This window comes from Gambusia affinis, linkage group LG17 (assembly GCF_019740435.1).
Source record: "Gambusia affinis linkage group LG17, SWU_Gaff_1.0, whole genome shotgun sequence".
Lineage (NCBI taxonomy): Eukaryota > Metazoa > Chordata > Actinopteri > Cyprinodontiformes > Poeciliidae > Gambusia > Gambusia affinis.
Window position 1 is genome coordinate 14238718 of NC_057884.1, and position 16701 is coordinate 14255418.

General features: G+C 37.9%; 1 protein-coding gene across 5 annotated transcripts in view; it reads left to right on the forward strand.

Moving 5' to 3' along the window:
• The first annotated feature begins 2668 nt into the window (after positions 1-2668).
• LOC122819388 (AP2-associated protein kinase 1-like) overlaps positions 2669-16701 on the forward strand; it is a 33677-nt gene continuing 19644 nt past the window's right edge. For 3 of the 5 annotated variants that reach the window (XR_006368604.1, XM_044096074.1, XM_044096077.1), the window contains exons 1-16: positions 2670-3736; positions 5409-5527; positions 7808-7916; positions 8825-8967; positions 10068-10189; positions 10732-10813; positions 11031-11163; positions 11276-11379; positions 12784-12866; positions 13032-13192; positions 13578-13699; positions 13862-14209; positions 14330-14472; positions 14545-14750; positions 14944-15033; positions 15903-15992. Coding sequence is in view for 4 of the 5 variants with exons in the window: in XM_044096074.1 (XP_043952009.1) it covers positions 3571-3736; positions 5409-5527; positions 7808-7916; positions 8825-8967; positions 10068-10189; positions 10732-10813; positions 11031-11163; positions 11276-11379; positions 12784-12866; positions 13032-13192; positions 13578-13699; positions 13862-14209; positions 14330-14472; positions 14545-14750; positions 14944-15033; positions 15903-15992 (2221 nt within the window). In the remaining variant the exon portion in view is untranslated. Of the gene's footprint in view, positions 3737-5408; positions 5528-7807; positions 7917-8824; positions 8968-10067; positions 10190-10731; positions 10814-11030; positions 11164-11275; positions 11380-12783; positions 12867-13031; positions 13193-13577; positions 13700-13861; positions 14210-14329; positions 14473-14544; positions 14751-14943; positions 15034-15902; positions 15993-16701 lie in introns of all 5 variants that reach the window. The other 2 variants (XM_044096075.1, XM_044096076.1) reach the window with 2 other exon arrangements.

A 16701-nucleotide genomic window follows, 5' to 3' on the forward strand; every position in this document is an offset into this window, starting at 1 on the left:
TCAAGCCTTTTGCAGGTTTTTTGTTTTTGTCCAAGATTGCTCTGTGTTTAGTTGCAACAATCTTCTCATTTACTGTTCCCTGGTTCATTTTAATACTGCAAGAATAAATATTCCTTTATTTTTAAAAATGCTTTTTACACCTCTTTACAAGAGTTTCCAATACATAGGGTTAGCCCAGCAATTATTTTTGCACAGGAGCAAAACTTATACTTCCAACTAAATAGCTCAATTTATTGTGAACATTTGAATGAAATTACCTTCAGGATTATATTCCTATAATTTTGTTGCAATACTGACAGCACCAAAACTCTTTTAGATGTATTACTGCACAGATGATAAGGACAACAGATGAGCATAATACTGAAGAGTTCCCACCACCAAACCAAAAGGCAAGGGGTAAAACATGTGGGGGGAAGTTAAACAAAGAACCTGTGACAAATAGAAAAAAAAGACAAAGATAAAATAAGAAACCACAAAACATTTCTGCAATGCCGTAAAGCTGTCCTTCAGCTGTTGGGAAATGGGATTTATGCCCAGTTTCCTCACTCTAAATGTTGCAATGTCTTTGCCAAGATTTCCATTTCCCTGTATGCCCCTCCTTTACTGTCATACTCACTTGTAAGTTGCTAAGGATGAAAGCTCCAAAGCACTCAATAGTATATAAATGTAATAAGGATGTACAGTACACCAGAGAAAAATCCATTACACCAAACCGAGAATGAAACTCAATAATTCCCAAATGTGACCTGGCAGCAACTTAACCAACATGTGACTCAAAACAAGGACAGCATGACACAAAGTGTCTTTAAAATGACACAAAATATATTGAAAGAGGTGTACAATGACCAAAATAAGACCAACCAGCCTGTAAAGTATGTAATGAGAGCAGCTATTACACAAATGTAAGAGTTGCTGCTAACTATAAAGTTATAGGTGAGTGCATTCCTGTTCAATTTTATATTGTGTCCAAGTAAAAGTGTTCTCAATATTTTTCCAATTGTCATATTTAAACAACAAAAAAAGTATTTGACAGGGATTTTACAAGACAAAACATAGTAAATGGTAAAAAAGGTATGGTTTCAGAATTTTTCTGGATTTACTTCTGAAGTTGTAGCATCCATTTGTAGACCTCCTCCCGAGTCAATGCCATGCAGAAATATCTTTCTCTGCAATTACAGCTCCAAGTTTCAACAAACTTGCAGCTGATAAGGTTGCAAGTCTATAATTCAGTTCAAATAAAAGAAATATGTGATTACTCTCAATGGGAAATTAAAAGTTATTGTAATATTATACAATGTTTTTAAAGTTGTTGTAGATGCTGATGACTGGGCAGGAAAAATTTCTTGTGGCTGTCTGCTTTGCAGCGCAACTGAAGAAGCCTCTGACTCGGTTGTTGCATAACAATTTTATAATAACGATGCTCCGGGTTGTTTGTAATTTTCTTAATTTTACAAAGAATCCATTGTTGTACACTAAGCTCCACAGATTCAGCAGACCCAGAACAGAAAGGTCAGATTTACTTAGTGCTCATTTTATTGCCCTGTTGACAGATTTTTGTATCCAAGCTGTGGCTTTGTAAATCTCCTTCACAAGTATAATCAGCCTCTTGGTTGCTTATCTGAACAATGGTCTCTTTACCTGGTTTTTCAACTTAGGTGGAAAACCATTTCATGGTAAATTCAGAGTTGTGCCACACTCTTTCCTTTTTTGGACGATAGATTGAAAATTTATTATTATTTTTTTGCAAGGCATGACAAAGATCATCAAACATTACAACAGAATAGTCTTTATTGTCATCTTATGAATTGGACTCCAAAATTGGTCAGCATCTTTCTCACTGACAGACAAATTAAATAAATAAATACTCAACAAAGTATGAAGAATATGCAACTACTACATTAGTTTTACTCAAATAAAAGTGAAAACGTATTTTGCACAAAGGCTTTTTTGTGTACTGACTAACTGATCAGAATATTTGACTTAATATCTAAAAATGTTAAGACATTTAGGCAGAAGAAACACTTTCCTAAATCTAATGTTTTGATATAAAATATATTAAACTAATATTTAGAGCAAACATTCAGGCTAATGTATATTTATGTTTGTAAAAAAAAAGGTTAAGAAAATGAAAAGAAAAATAAACAAAACACTAGAACTACAAAGCTTAAAGAAGAATTGTTACTTAAATGTAAAATGTTGGTTTGTGTCTGGGGCATTTAAAATTTTTTTTTTTTTTACAAAAGCATGTTTGTTCTTTATTTAGTGAAGTTACACACACTGGGTAGTTTATCCATAAATAAGAGTAGCACTTCTGCATACTCAAGAAAAATTCAAAAGTACAGTGTAGTAAAACTACTCCTTAAAGTACATTTGCCTTTTTTTTCCCAAAAAAATGACTTAAGTAAATCTAGTTATGACCTACCACCTTTGATAGTAAGTAATAATAAAAATAAAGAAATGTCTAGAAAACATGAATGCATTTAATGAAATATATTATTTTTCATCATGTCACTATCAATCTGGAAATATAGGACAGGTATTTGTACATGAACACCTGGGGGGCTTGTTGTTCCGTGATCCAACAGTGAATATCTCCACGTGACGTGAACGCAGCAAATGACCTCACACGGCAGCACACAAGCACGAAAGGGCGACGGGGCTCTCTGAACTACAGTACCCACAAGTCACCGTGTGCGTCAACAGCAACAGCTAGGATGTTGCGATAATGCTGGCAGCCAAAGATTGCTGTGGTTGCAGAGATTAGGCGGTTGTGTCGAAACCTCAGTCGGTACCGTTATAGCGGATGACAGACGCAGTGCTTACATACTTGCAGGGGACGGAGACTCGTCTCCTATCACCTCGACGCTTATTGGGGGCTGCCCTGCGCTGAAGGCGTCAGCGAACGGAAACCATATAGTTTTTTTTATATATATATATTTATATACACACACACACACATTCACACACACAAATGGAAGAAATTAAATAGCCCCACAGACAGTAAGCTATGAGGCAACAAACCGTCACTGCACTTTCCTGAAGGATGGAAACAGCTTTTTGGGTAGCGCTGTCGCAGTTACTCGAAGGATATACCGCGTATGAAGACATTTTCTTCAGAGGATAACCTGGATAACCTTACACGAAATGTCAGAGCGCCTTAGCAGCTAGCACTTAGCTAGCTTGGTAACGGCTGGACGAGATGGAGATGGACCTATTTTTCCTCAGCAGCCGCAGCCGACCATGAACAGCTGGCTGGCTGGTAAAAGGAGCACTTTTCCGGAGATGCTTTAACCTCCTGGGCGGTGTAATACACTTACATAACTGCTAGCCGCTCTATACTTATCACCAGCTGGCTTGTGTTGGCAAGCAAATGGGAAATTTCCCCTAAAAGAATCTCACATCATCACCACAAGTGAAAGAGGTATTACTTGCATATTTTTGAGGCACCAGAATAGACTCTGGATAAGTTTACACAAGGATCCGGGGATATAATATATCACTGCAATAAGACAGCACATCACAGCGTGAAGAGGGCGAGAACCACATCTTCCCTGCTGTCATTTCGACATCATGAGGAAGTTCTTTGATTCCCGTCGGGAGTTGGTGAGCTCCGGGCCTGGTTCTGGAGGAGGAGGGGGCAGCGGTTCTGGGTCCAGCCACGCCGGAGGAAATTTCATTGGCAGAGCCTTCACTGTCGGGCGGCACCAAGTCACGGTTGAGGAGATCATCGCTGAAGGTGAGAAAGAGAGTGCACAGAACAGGTCATGCCATTCAGTGCACTCTGTTTTTAACTCTTTACTTTCATTTGTTTCCGGGGTGGGTTTTTGTGAACTGCAACCCAGATAGTCCCCAATTCAGAAAAAAATAAAAGAAAAACTGAATAATCTAAAATATTAAGATATTGAATAATAGATGATTCATTCTGGGCATATCAAAACAAAACCCAGACATTACCTCCCCACCAAATTGACTTTATATCTGTAACAGTCAGATTATTGCATCTGGTGACAGAAAACAATCATTCAGGGTTTAAGAAGCTTTTTTGTTTTTGTTTGTTTGCTTCATGACGCCCCTCATGCCCTGCCACCCTGAGCAGAAAGCCTGGTAGGGGGTGATGTATTTTTCTCATTTTGAGACACTTAGCACCACTAAAACATAACTATGTCTTCCACACAGGCGTCACAAAACATTTTTAATTTATTGTACCTAAACAAAGCTCTCTTATCTTTACTCTGCTATTATGGTGCAAAGATGGATACTAGCAGGCGCCAGGCAGTTGCTTTATGCTCTCAAAATGAATGTTTACGGTAGATACTGTCATTTTCACTCTAACAAGCAGCGGTAAGCAAATTGCAACCTAGAGTCATGAGGTGAAAATGCTGATGCTGGACTGTGGAAGCCTGTCTGGAGCTATAAGGATAACGCACCCTACACACCTCTAAGTAGTTTAATTGTTGAGTCTTTGTAAATGCAGGAAAGCAAGAAAAGAACTAATGCACCCTCAAGGAATCAATTGCATAAAGGAAACATGGACTAAATTTGGTGCTGTCAAACATTGTGCACATATTCCTACTTCTCAGGCCATAAATTAAAATTACCTCAGTTGTTTTGTGAAACCCCTTAATAGTGTATTTAAAATGGTTTTTGATCTATTTTATAGTTATTTTTATTAATTTTGTTTGGCTAAATTGTGTAGTCAACTTTTGTTTCTTGTAAATGTGATCTAGAGATAAAGTTGGCATCATTAACTTAAACATTTCAGATCTGTATTTCTCTTTTTTTGTTTTTATGAACCAAACACATTTTCCTTTTTTAGAGTGGTGTGTCTGGGCTCCATCTAATCAAGCATTTGAGAACAATTTTCCAAGGTTCTTATGATATGAGTAAGCTCAGCTAATCAGAATGTATATGTTTACCTTATTATGTGCATCACAATCTTATTTATATCCTCATCCGTCATCTGAGATGCTCCATGCAGATTTGCAGTATCTGTCTGTGGTTGTCTGAAATTGATGAGTGTCGCAGCTAAACTCAGCAGAATGAATATGCGGCCTGAGCCGTACCAGATGGTTGGGCCTCACTGTAGGCCTCCACTTTAACCCTCCAGCAACGACATGACTAATAGATAACGCTATAAGGCAGCACCATGTGGTTCTGATCCTTCGTTCTGATGTAAAGGACAAGCACTAGCAGTTGTTTGATGTAATGAGGCAAAAAAAGGCTCATCTGCTAGAACAGAGATGCAGACCGAAAGCTTTGATGTGCAGTGTCATTGTGGAGTTGAGTACTTTGCAAATCTACTCTGAATGTTGCAGGTGTATTAAACGCTAATGATTTCCATCTGCTTATCATCATATCTGGTTGACAGTTTAATGTGACAACTCCTCTTTTTGGTTGTTTTTTCTTAGGTGGCTTTGCTATTGTGTTCCTGGTGAAAACAAACCAAGGGGTGCGTTGTGCCCTGAAGAGGATGTACGTCAACAATGAGCATGATCTGCAGGTGTGCAAACAGGAGATTCAAATTATGGTGAGTGGTTTTGTATAAACGTTTTCGTTGCTTGTTCTCATGCTTTGCTTTTTGTGGTTCTGGTAAAACCACATGTGAGAACAACAGGAAAAACAGAAGTATTTAGAAAGAGAAACACATGCAGAATGCCTTCCCCGAGCAAGGGGCTGAATTTAGTACAAACAGGACAAATAAAAATGAACTGGTATTTAATTTTCAGACTATGACAACCTTGATTTTGAAAAAACAAAAACAAAACACAACTGGTGTCATGGTATGAACACAAATATTTAAAACAAATTTATTAAAGAAAAATGAACTGGTGTTTTTATTTCAGAGGGAATAGCAAATGTGATTTCCTTTCTTGAATCATCTGACAGGCAAAACTTTACAGCAGCACTTTCACTGTAAGAGCAGGAACCCTGTGATTGAGAATTTTAGTGGTTTTGCTGTAGGAACATTTTAAAAATCTAGCTAGTTATAATAAACAAATCAAACTTGAACAATTTATGCTGCTCCAAACAGCTAATCATACAAGTACTTTCTTCAAATCTAGCTCTAAAAGCTTCTTTTATTTTATACAGTCTCAAAATGATCTAAACCCTCCATCTGAAATATCTTCAACACATTGGAGTCTTTTTAGATGTCATGACCTAGTGCAGATGGGATTCGAACATCTTCTGCCATCGTTCCTCAGTAACTTTATCCCAATCCTCATGGGTAAAGTCCTCCAGTTTATTAATGTTCTTGGTTTTTTAAACTACAGCTGTATTGCTCAAATCCAATCAGAGATATTCAATTGAGCTCAAGTCAAGCAACTATGATGGCTTTTCTAGTATCTTCCACAATGTTTTCTTTCAGATCAGCACTAGTTTCCTCACAAACTGCACAACAGCATGAGAATCTGGATTTCCTGATACTTAATTGAATCCATTTTGCCTTTGACACACAAAGTCAGAGAAAGTGAAACGGCGCCAGAACATCACTGAGCCACTGCCATGCTTCCCTGTGGGTTGTCGTTTTTTTTTTTTTTTTAGCTTGAACGTCATACTTCCTCCTCCAGACTTAATGCTAATCCAACGGCCCCAAAGAATCTCAGATTTGATTCTTTGCTCCACAGAATCCCAAATTCTTTAGTTTCTTTCTGGTGTCTTGTGGAAATCGAAACCTCAATTGAACATTTTTGACCACCTGATGAATCTGGTGGCACCGTTTGACACTGTCCTTCTTCCTTTTTACTCATTTGCCTTTAAACTTCCAAACTTTGCCTCCACCTGTGTATGTATGTACATTCAGGGCTTTTGTTGTCTTTTTATATCATTTTCTTTGTTTGTGCATTTAACATTCTCTTCCATAAACTTCTTGGACAATTTTCTTGACTCAGCCATCCGTCTAACATGAACGAACTATTTCCATCAATAATCGGGGCTTTTGAGATGTTCTGCCTCAGAACACAAAAGGAAACTAGTAGGATTTCATGTTGAAGGTAGATAAAATCCATGGAGTATTACGGTAGTTAAGTATTTAAACTGTGTGGAATGTTTTATAGCACATGAATAAACCTTATTCAGATTTGGCATCTAATAATCTTAGGTGTCCCTCTAAAAACAAGGACTATCTTTGATCTTTTGACTTATTTTTTGGTTTGTTTCTATTCTCTCAGGCTGACACTGGTAAAATGTTTTCTGTTTTCTCATGCACTAACTTCTGCACTATGGGATTTTATTGCCATGATGTCATGGCAAAACGTTTGACTTAATGTTGATATTGGAAAGTCTGAAAGCCTTCTTTGAGTTTAGAGTCTACATGAGACTTTGTCTTCTTTGTGCTGAGGAACTCAGGAAGGAAGGAAGCAATGGATGCTGAGATTATAAACAAACCAGATACTATCACTCCACAATCTTCCTGTGGAATCATACATGTTGTTGGCCCATGTTTGCTTTCTTAAACTCACAGGCTTTCTTACTTTTGCTTCTCACTATCACTCTTCTCAGACTCAAAGACGGTGGTGCACCTTCAGCAGTAGTACTTGAATTTTTTGTCATTACTTAATAGATTCCTGATTCCAGCTTCTTATTTCAGCTCCATTTGTAGGGAATAGCCTCGAGCTTGCATTGCATTAAGTACTGGCAGTTCAACTTAACCTGCAACTTTTGCAGAAAATAATTTTGTGTTACATCATCAGTAATATTCCTATATTTGACAATAGAAAGCAGTTTATTCTTGCTGAGTTTTTTTGGTGTAATCTTTGTGCATTGTAGTGTATTAATGATGGTGCATTTTTTTTTGTTATTCTTGCAGAAAGACCTTGTTGGGCACAAGAATATTGTTGGTTATCTGGACTCCAGTATCACGGCTATGGGATCCCGAGATGTATGGGAGGTTCTCATACTGATGGACTACTGCAAAGGTGAGGGTTGTGCTGGAATGACCATCTCAATGAGAAACTGTGGATTTAGATGTTTTTACACGTGCAGCGTGTTGTCAAAAGTTTTGCATATTTTACATTTAATTACATTACAACCCAAAAGTTTACATATTTTATTAGAATTGTAGCTTCTAGAACATCAGAAAGTGACAAACTTTTACAAAAGTTTTCTATTTTGTTGAAAACGTCTCACTGTGATTTTTACTGTTTGTCCATACAAGCTCTATATCTCTACAAGTAAAATGTTGCCAGCTTGCAAAATAGCTCAAGCTCAGTGAGATTGGATAGAAAGAATCTGCGAACACTAATTTTAAAGATTCATAATTGTATTTAGGTCTTGATTTTCACAAAGCCAATCTGGTTCATATGGTGCTATGTTTACTGATTGAGCCTCCACCCCAGTTTTGTGTAGCCTCTTAGTTTTTCTCACAGTCTTTCTGCCTTTTATTTACCCTTATCCTTTTAAAAGTCTAGTTTGGGAAATGCACAAAGTAGTGGTAGAGCAGGTAACTTATATAAAAAGACAGCTAGTTCTTGAGTCCAGCCCATCCTTGGTTCATCCCCCAACCTCAGGACCTTTCCTTCGTGGTCTGCCAAGTTTGTTTACTGAGACATCATAATCCATTTTATTTCTGTTTTTTTTTTTATTGTTGTGTTTTATTTTGGATTTTAAAATGTCTTTCAGTTCCAGTGTGGAGTGTTCTGTTCAAAATGAAAATTTAAGAGAAGAAACTTGCATTATGATGACATTATCATTATATCAGTTGAAAATATCAGTTGAAAAATCGCAATAATTTCTGGGACAATTTGTTGTCCAGGAAAATTTGTTACTATTACAGGCCTAATATCCTATGATTTGCTTTGTTACATTTTAAAATATTATTTTACAGGAGGGCAGGTGGTTAATCTGATGAATCAGAGACTTCAAACTGGCTTCACAGAGTCCGAGGTGCTTCAGATCTTCTGTGACACCTGCGATGCCGTATCTCGCCTGCATCAGCGCAAGGCGCCTATCGTCCACAGAGACCTCAAGGTGAAAAAATCTTTAGCTGCTTTCTAACAAGCCTTGTTTTTATTTTAAGTATTTAATAATTCTAACACAAACGTGAGCCTGCGTCAGTTCTGCCCTGGAATAAAACGCTTCTTGCAAAGTGAAGTCTTAAATACAGTGAATCGGGGTTCTCTGAATTGTGATGTGTTAATGCCCTGTAATGTACCACTGTGTGCTGCATATTGAAGGAGATGACATCCAGTGTAATTGTGTTAACCCAGCAGCAGCTCCTTCTGTGAATCACCCTGCTGAGACGTCCTTTGAAAAGCAATGATAAGTATGTTGGTGTGAGAGGAAGCTTCGTTTAATTATTCATTGGTCTAATAGCAGAGGACAATGTAACTTGTTAGCATGCTTGAAATAACTCACCTGCTGCAATTAGAGCCGTGTAGCTGCATTGATTTTAAATCGTAGTCTCTCAGTAGTTTTGAGCAAAATGGAAAAACGACGTTTTGGCCGTAGAAATGTCAAAAAATTCACTTAATTTGTGAAGGGTTTGTTTTCACCGTTGCTTCAACCTTGTGTGCTGTAATGTGAAGGTGACAGTAGTTTAATGTGATTGATTACTTTATCTTTTGAAGATAAAGCTATTACAGTCTTCTTGGCCCATTTCTGTTTTTATCCAAAAACTGTTATTGGTGGAATTCTAAGTATTTTTCAAGTTTTTATGTTGAACAATTGTGTTAAAAATGAAGCATTTAATACAATTATAACATTTTCAACAACTTGGAGAGCTCCAAGTTGTTGGAAGAGATATGCTATATCTGGAAAGAAAATTAACAATCACTCCTCATCAGGTTTAGAAAATGTACTTGTTTTTCTGTGTGTGTGCTTAGTTTACTGTATATCAGTCTAGCTGAATGTTGGTAGATTTCAGGGTCCTTCTAGGTAATCAGTACAATTTACTCAATGTTATCTCAGATGCCCGTCTTACCAAAGCAAAAGCCTTGTATCTCATCTTACCCTGGTGGTTAATTGCTGCTTGAAATCAGTACTTTGCTTTGAAACACTATGCTGTCTACAATAAAGCCTTTTCTGAAGATCTCTGAGTGAAACAGAAAAAAATGTTCACGCATCCACAGGTGGAGAACATTCTTTTGCATGACAAAGGTCATTACGTGCTGTGTGACTTTGGCAGCGCCACAAACAAGTTCCAAAACCCACAGACCGAAGGAGTGGCAGCAGTGGAGGAAGAAATCAAAAAGTTTGTGCCTTTTTAACATCTCAAGCTTTCTTTTATGAGTACTTATTGTAAACAATGTAACTCAATTGTTTTTTTACACAACCTTTAAAAGGCATGGAGAATAAAATAAACTGAGACACTATTTACTATTTTATTCATTGACTTCTAAAGGATTGCATTGGATTTTATGTTTGGGTATCAGATCAAATGATGCTGAATACAAATTGCATTGTTTTAGATTTTGTTTTGAAGTCATTTAAAAAAACTATAATTTCCTTTCCCTTCTCAATGATATTCTACTAAGTGTTGGTCTATGATATGAAAATCCAAAATAAAAACTTTGAAGTTGTAATATTTTTAGAGGGACCATGTTTAAATTAACTTTTTTTGTTTATTGTTCAAACTCTAACTGTAGAATATTCACAACAACTAGAGTCTGCAGTTTTTTATTGATGTAATATATAACTTGTATTGTGTATAGTCAAAGCCCTGTGTTTACAGTTTCTGCTTTATTTTGGCACATAAAATCTGGTATTCCTACTATTTTTAATGTTTCATCTTAGGTACACCACTTTATCATATCGTGCTCCAGAAATGGTGAACCTCTACAACAATAAGATTATAACTACAAAGGCTGATGTCTGGGTGAGTAGGATTAATATTCTTTGTGATAACAACAACTTAATCACAATGTGATTGTGTTTATTGTCCATCATAAATAAACCAATAAAACCTACAAGGTTAATACGAGTCGCACTAATTTTATGAAATGATTGAATAATCTTTTCTCAGCTTTTGGTGTTTCTGGACTCATCCATTCCTTTCTCCTGTCGCTGGGTGTGCATGTGGTTTTTCTCTCCAGGCGCTGGGCTGTCTGCTCTACAAGTTGTGCTTCTTCACTCTCCCCTTTGGTGAAAGCCAGGTGGCCATCTGTGATGGCAGTTTCACTATTCCAGATAATTCCCGTTACTCTTACGATCTCCACTGCCTCATTCGTTAGTACCTGTCAGATAATATTCTTTGCTCTCTGCTTAATCCAGATTTTTTGTTGTGTTTTATTGTTTAATTTTTGGAGATTTTAAATTTTTCTACATTATGTGTTGTTAGGCTACATGCTGGAGCCGGATCCTGACAAAAGACCGGATATCTATCAGGTGTCCTACTTTGCTTTTAAACTTGCTCAGCGGACTTGCCCTGTTCAGAACATGAAGGTGAGTCTCTCTCTGTAACCATATTTGATCAATTATGGAAAGAAATGGCAGTCTTGAAGGTATATTCCAGAATTTGTAACGTGGAGGTAAAAAAGTTAAAAGCAGGAAGATATTATCAGAGGGTACACACAAAACTATCTCTGTACCTGACCCACGCAAACACAGCCACATTCCCAACATGCATCATGCGTGTGGCGCACAAAGCCAGGACAAACCTAACCCACACAAATACAAGCCACATGCATGCGATGCTCTTCACACACAGAAACGAACAACAACGTTGCACCGCAGACCTCATGGTGGCTTCTTGACCCACATAAATATGCCACATGGGCTGTATGTGTATATCCCACAAAAACAGCAGCTCTGGTCAACACAAGGCCTAACATGCACAATGTGGCACACACACCCACACACACACACACAGTTAGGTGGCTGTTTAGCCTACTTTTTCAGAAAGCACACAAAATAACAAAGGCAGGAAAGCAAAGCCACAGGAGAAGGAGGACGGAGATTCCCAGTCAAATAGTCAAATAAATATGATAATTGTTTTTTACTCAAAGAAAAATCTCTAGGTACCTACAGCAGACAGGTCTCTTTTCATCTTAATTTAGTAGAAATACAGATTAGTTGGTCCTGAAGTTTGAGATGTAGCAAGACGAAGGCAGAGTTTTACTGACTTAAGACATCTCTGATGTCAAAAGCATCTTCGCCTTTTAGGAGAACCTTTTTTTGTGAATCTGCAAGTTGTCATGTTTTCATTATGTGATACATACAGAAGAATATCATTATTTACACAAAAACTGAAGGTATGGGCAGTACACCATCCTCCTGTGGAAAACGGGATTATGTAAAGTGATTCAGCTTAAAGTTACTGCCTGATTTAAAAGTAAACAGTGTAGCAAACTAAAATATTGTAGCTGCCACTCAATAAATTTGAATATTTTTGAAATGTTTCTTTACACCAGTTTCTCCATAGCCAAGTGAAACACATTATATAGATCAATTAGATTTGTCTAATTAATCTATATAATGTGTTTCAGACTGATGTTAGAATAACTTTATTTCTGTTAATCATGATGATTTTCTGCCTATAACTAATTTTAGATTAGACTATTTATATCAGAATAAACACCATCTGCAGTGATCTGTAGATTAAGATTAGCAAAGTTAAATTTTGAACTTTATTGAAACTTTTTTTTTTCAGTTCTATTTTTGACGAATCTTAAGTGCTGTTTAGTTTTCATGATTGACCTTAAAAACCCAACGAGGTCAGTAAGTCAGTCATCTTAGAGAATCTTTGCACATGTCCACACAGAAACGTTTCAGCTTTATTTTCTGCATTTCATTCAGAATTTGATGCACATTTCCTTTTCAATATTTGCTCTTTTCTTCACAAACTAGAATTCTCCGATTCCTTCCACACTTCCTGAGCCAATCAAAGCGAGTGAGGCTGCTGCAGCAAAGAAGAGCCAGACTAAGCCCAGGCAAGCATGACCTCATTACTCTGTAATACCCTTAAAGCTGTAGTGACACCACATTTTGTGGAACTAATTACTTATAGTCAGTATCCCGATACTCATTAAATAATTATCTTAACAGTGTTTTTCCATGATTAACGAGAAGGGAATTATGCTTCCTTTTGTCGTCAGACTCACAGATCCAATCCCCACCACTGAAACCTCCATCACCCCTCGTCAGAGGCCCAAAGCCGTGCACACCCAGCCCGCTGCTGGCATCCTACCCATCCAGCCTGCTGCCCTCACCCCTCGCAAGCGAGCTAATCTCTCTGGTGCCGCAGCTCAGTCTGTGGGTACGTATTTCACTCCGCCATTGCTCTGTTTCTGTCACCAGAAAACCAAACTTTCTGATAAAAATGACATAAGTGTATGAATCCTACAGCATGTGTTTGGATATGCCGAGTGCAGCAGGTCTTAGTAGGAACAGATGAAATATCCATGGTGATGGATTGGAAAAGTAAAGTAGTCTGCTTCTTTTTTATTCTGTATCACTGCTTCAGGTGATATCAGGTTTGAGTTATGAGCTTTTAGCTGATGATATTATTCAGCCTCAAACATTTTAATAAGATTCATGTTACTGTGAATTCAATTAAGTTTTATATGAAACTGTGCATGTTTATAAGTAGAATTGAAACTGATTGATGCTGCTGAGTGATGTGCTGTGTTGTCACCCTGCAGGAGTCAGTTTAGACCTCTCCCAGCCAGCTGCAGCTCTGCAGTCGCAGAAGGCACAGACATCAGCTCAGCCGTTCATTCAAACACAAACCAACGCAAATCAGGCTGCTGCTCCACAGAAGCAGGTACAGACAGTGATTCAGGAAAACTTCTATTTTTTTCCTGTGAAATGATGAATCATCTTCATTATCCCATCTGAAAATGTAGATAAAATTGTGGCTATTTAGTGTAAAGGCCTGGTTCTTCTTCAGTGACATCAGATCGTGTTACATATATTTGCGCATTAGACGGTGCAGCCGGCTGCAGCTGCTGGAGCAGAGACTGCAGCCTCTGCAGCATCACAAGTGGCGAAAGCTGACGCAACACCACAAGCACAGCCAACATCCCAGCAACAGGCCACGCCTTCTTCTTCTGTGGTTAGCGCCGCTCCTCCACAGGCAGCGCAGACTCCATCTAGCCCTGCCGCACCTCAGCGTCCAGTGCGTCGCAAACAACCGGGTCAGGCTCAGCCGCCGGAGGCTCAACCCTCTCCGAGCAAGGCGTCTCCGGGACAACCAGAAGCAGCTGCGCAGCAGGAGACACCAGTTCCAAGTCAGCCTGCTTCCACTGAGACCAGCCAAAAATCAGCTCAGATTGTAAGAGGCCAAGCAACCTCTGACCTTCACCTCTTCTGTCCTTTTCCTAAAGTCCATTCAAATATGCAGTAAAAATAATTCTGATCATTACACATTTATTTCTCTTTATCTGTTGAGCAGACTCCACCTGAGACTCCAAAGACATCTGAGGACCGAGGTCATCAACGTTTGCCGAGTGATGCAGCATCAAACGGTGCTGCAGCTCCTGTCAGTGACTCCACACAGCTGCAGCAGGGGGATAATGGAAACATTGCTCTCAGCCAGTAAGTGCAACTTTTAAGAATTTAGAAATATTTTGCATTTGTTTTTAAAAACAAGTCTTTCTTTTCTTTTAGATCACTTGTATCTCAACCAAACACCGCCGACTCTGTTCAGCCGAGCCTTTGCGATGCTGCTCAGGACCAAAACAATGCTGCAGCCACTGTCCCTTCCTCTGGTTCCTCCAACACTCCCACACAGCCAGCATGGAACCCGTTTGACGACGACAACTTCTCCAACTTCACAGCTGACGAATTCAAAGCTGATGACAAAAAGTCCTCAGGTAAAATGTGATTTTTTTTTTTTTTTAGCAATCATTTTTGAGATTTAATTACACCTTAAGTCATGGACAAGATGCATTGTGCTACAGAGGTGGACAGACAGCAAAGATATCATTTAATAAAGGTTAGAATAAGTCTGAGTTTTTTGTCTTTTGTTGATGTAAACAATGAATGATAACTATTTTTTAAAAACAGACATGGTGTCAGATTCTGAGGTAACACCTTCTGAAGAGCTGATTCCAGGTCTGCAGGCCTCAACTGTGGAAAACACTTTTCAAGAAACTGGTATTGACAAATTCAAAGTTTTTCTATCTGCTTATAATTATAACTATGCATATATGTGAGATGCTGTGGTCATCATAACTGTCTTTGTTTTGCTGTAAAGTTGATGTTTAGAGACCAGAACTTAAAGTTTTTGACTAAAAGTCATACAAACTGAGAGTCCAGAAAAAAAAAAAGATGAACCTTCACATTTTTCCCTTAACTATAAACAGCACTCTATGCTAATCACTTTGCAAAGTTTGCATCTCAAAAATAAGTTGTTGCAATGTTTAAATATGTTAGAATTAAAGTCAAATTTATTTGCCGATGTTGTGTGTGAATTTTGTTGATTGAAACTTCTAATTTTGCACAAATCTTTATGTCAGAAGGCTCAAAAATTTTATTTCATAAAAACAATTCTGCTTTTCTAAGCAAGCTAAGACATGATCACGTTTATTTGTTCAACAACAAGGAAACTCAAATGCTTCATATGGCAAGTGGCAAAATAGAAAAGTTACGAAAAAATGCAATCCAGACTAATACTAATGACGCTCTAGTTGTTATTAAACAAAGGGAACTTTAAACAAATAAGAAGTTTATATTTACACAAAAGGACATCTAACTAAAAGATGAATTACATAAAATCAGTTAACTAGTATATTTTTTTAAGCATGGCTCCCATTGTGATCATCACAAGGATATTGCGTCTAACACACATATGGATGCCATGATGACAAAATGAGTGATTTAAACTCTCCTCTATTATTTAAGCAGTACTGCACTATGAGACACAACACTTTATTGGTCTCAGTTTGCAGAATCATCTGAGTATTAAATTGGACATTATCTTTAATTACATGCCATACTTGAACCTCTCTATCTTTGTCTCCCAGCTGAAAGGCCATCTGCTCTTCTGGACTCAGGAGCCTCTCTTTTGGTTGTCCCAGATCCTTTCCATACTCTTGAACTGTTGGATGCTCCAGGTAAATGCCCATGCTTTTCTAATAAAATATGAGAAAATAAAAATGTTTTTTATATCTTTATATAAATATGTGAGAACTAACTGCAACAACCGAGATATTAGCACAATAATGACTAAGAGCTTCTAGATAAAAAAAAAAAAAAGAAACAAATATTGCACCGTATTTTTGGGACTATAAACCACTACTTTTTTCCTACGCTTTGAACCTAGCGGCCTATAGCCCGGTGCGGCTTTTCTGTGGATTTTTCTTCAACCACCAGGGGGCTCTTTAGCAGGAAGTGAATCATTGGAAGTCAAAATTAGATATCAAAGAAGAAAGTGCTCATTTTCATTTAGAACAAGCACGATGGAGAAATGTTTTCAAACTCATACCCCGTCATCATGGAAACCACACGAAGTTCATATGATGCAGCTTTTAAGTTGAAGGCTATAAATCTGGTAGTACAGATCGACAGCCGCTGTGTGCGAACTCGGCGTGAACGAATCCATGGTTTGGCGTTGGAGACGGAGGGCTGCGTCCTTAATAGGAGATTTATTGTGGAAAATCGAGAGCGGCGGAGAAACCAGTGACTTATAGCCCAGTGCGGTTTATATATGTACATTTCCAGGTTGTTTTTTTTTTTAAAACGTTGTAGGTGCGGCATATAGTGAGGTGCGCTCTGTAGTCCAGAAAATACGGTATTTGTTGACTTTATTCCCTGTGCCAATTT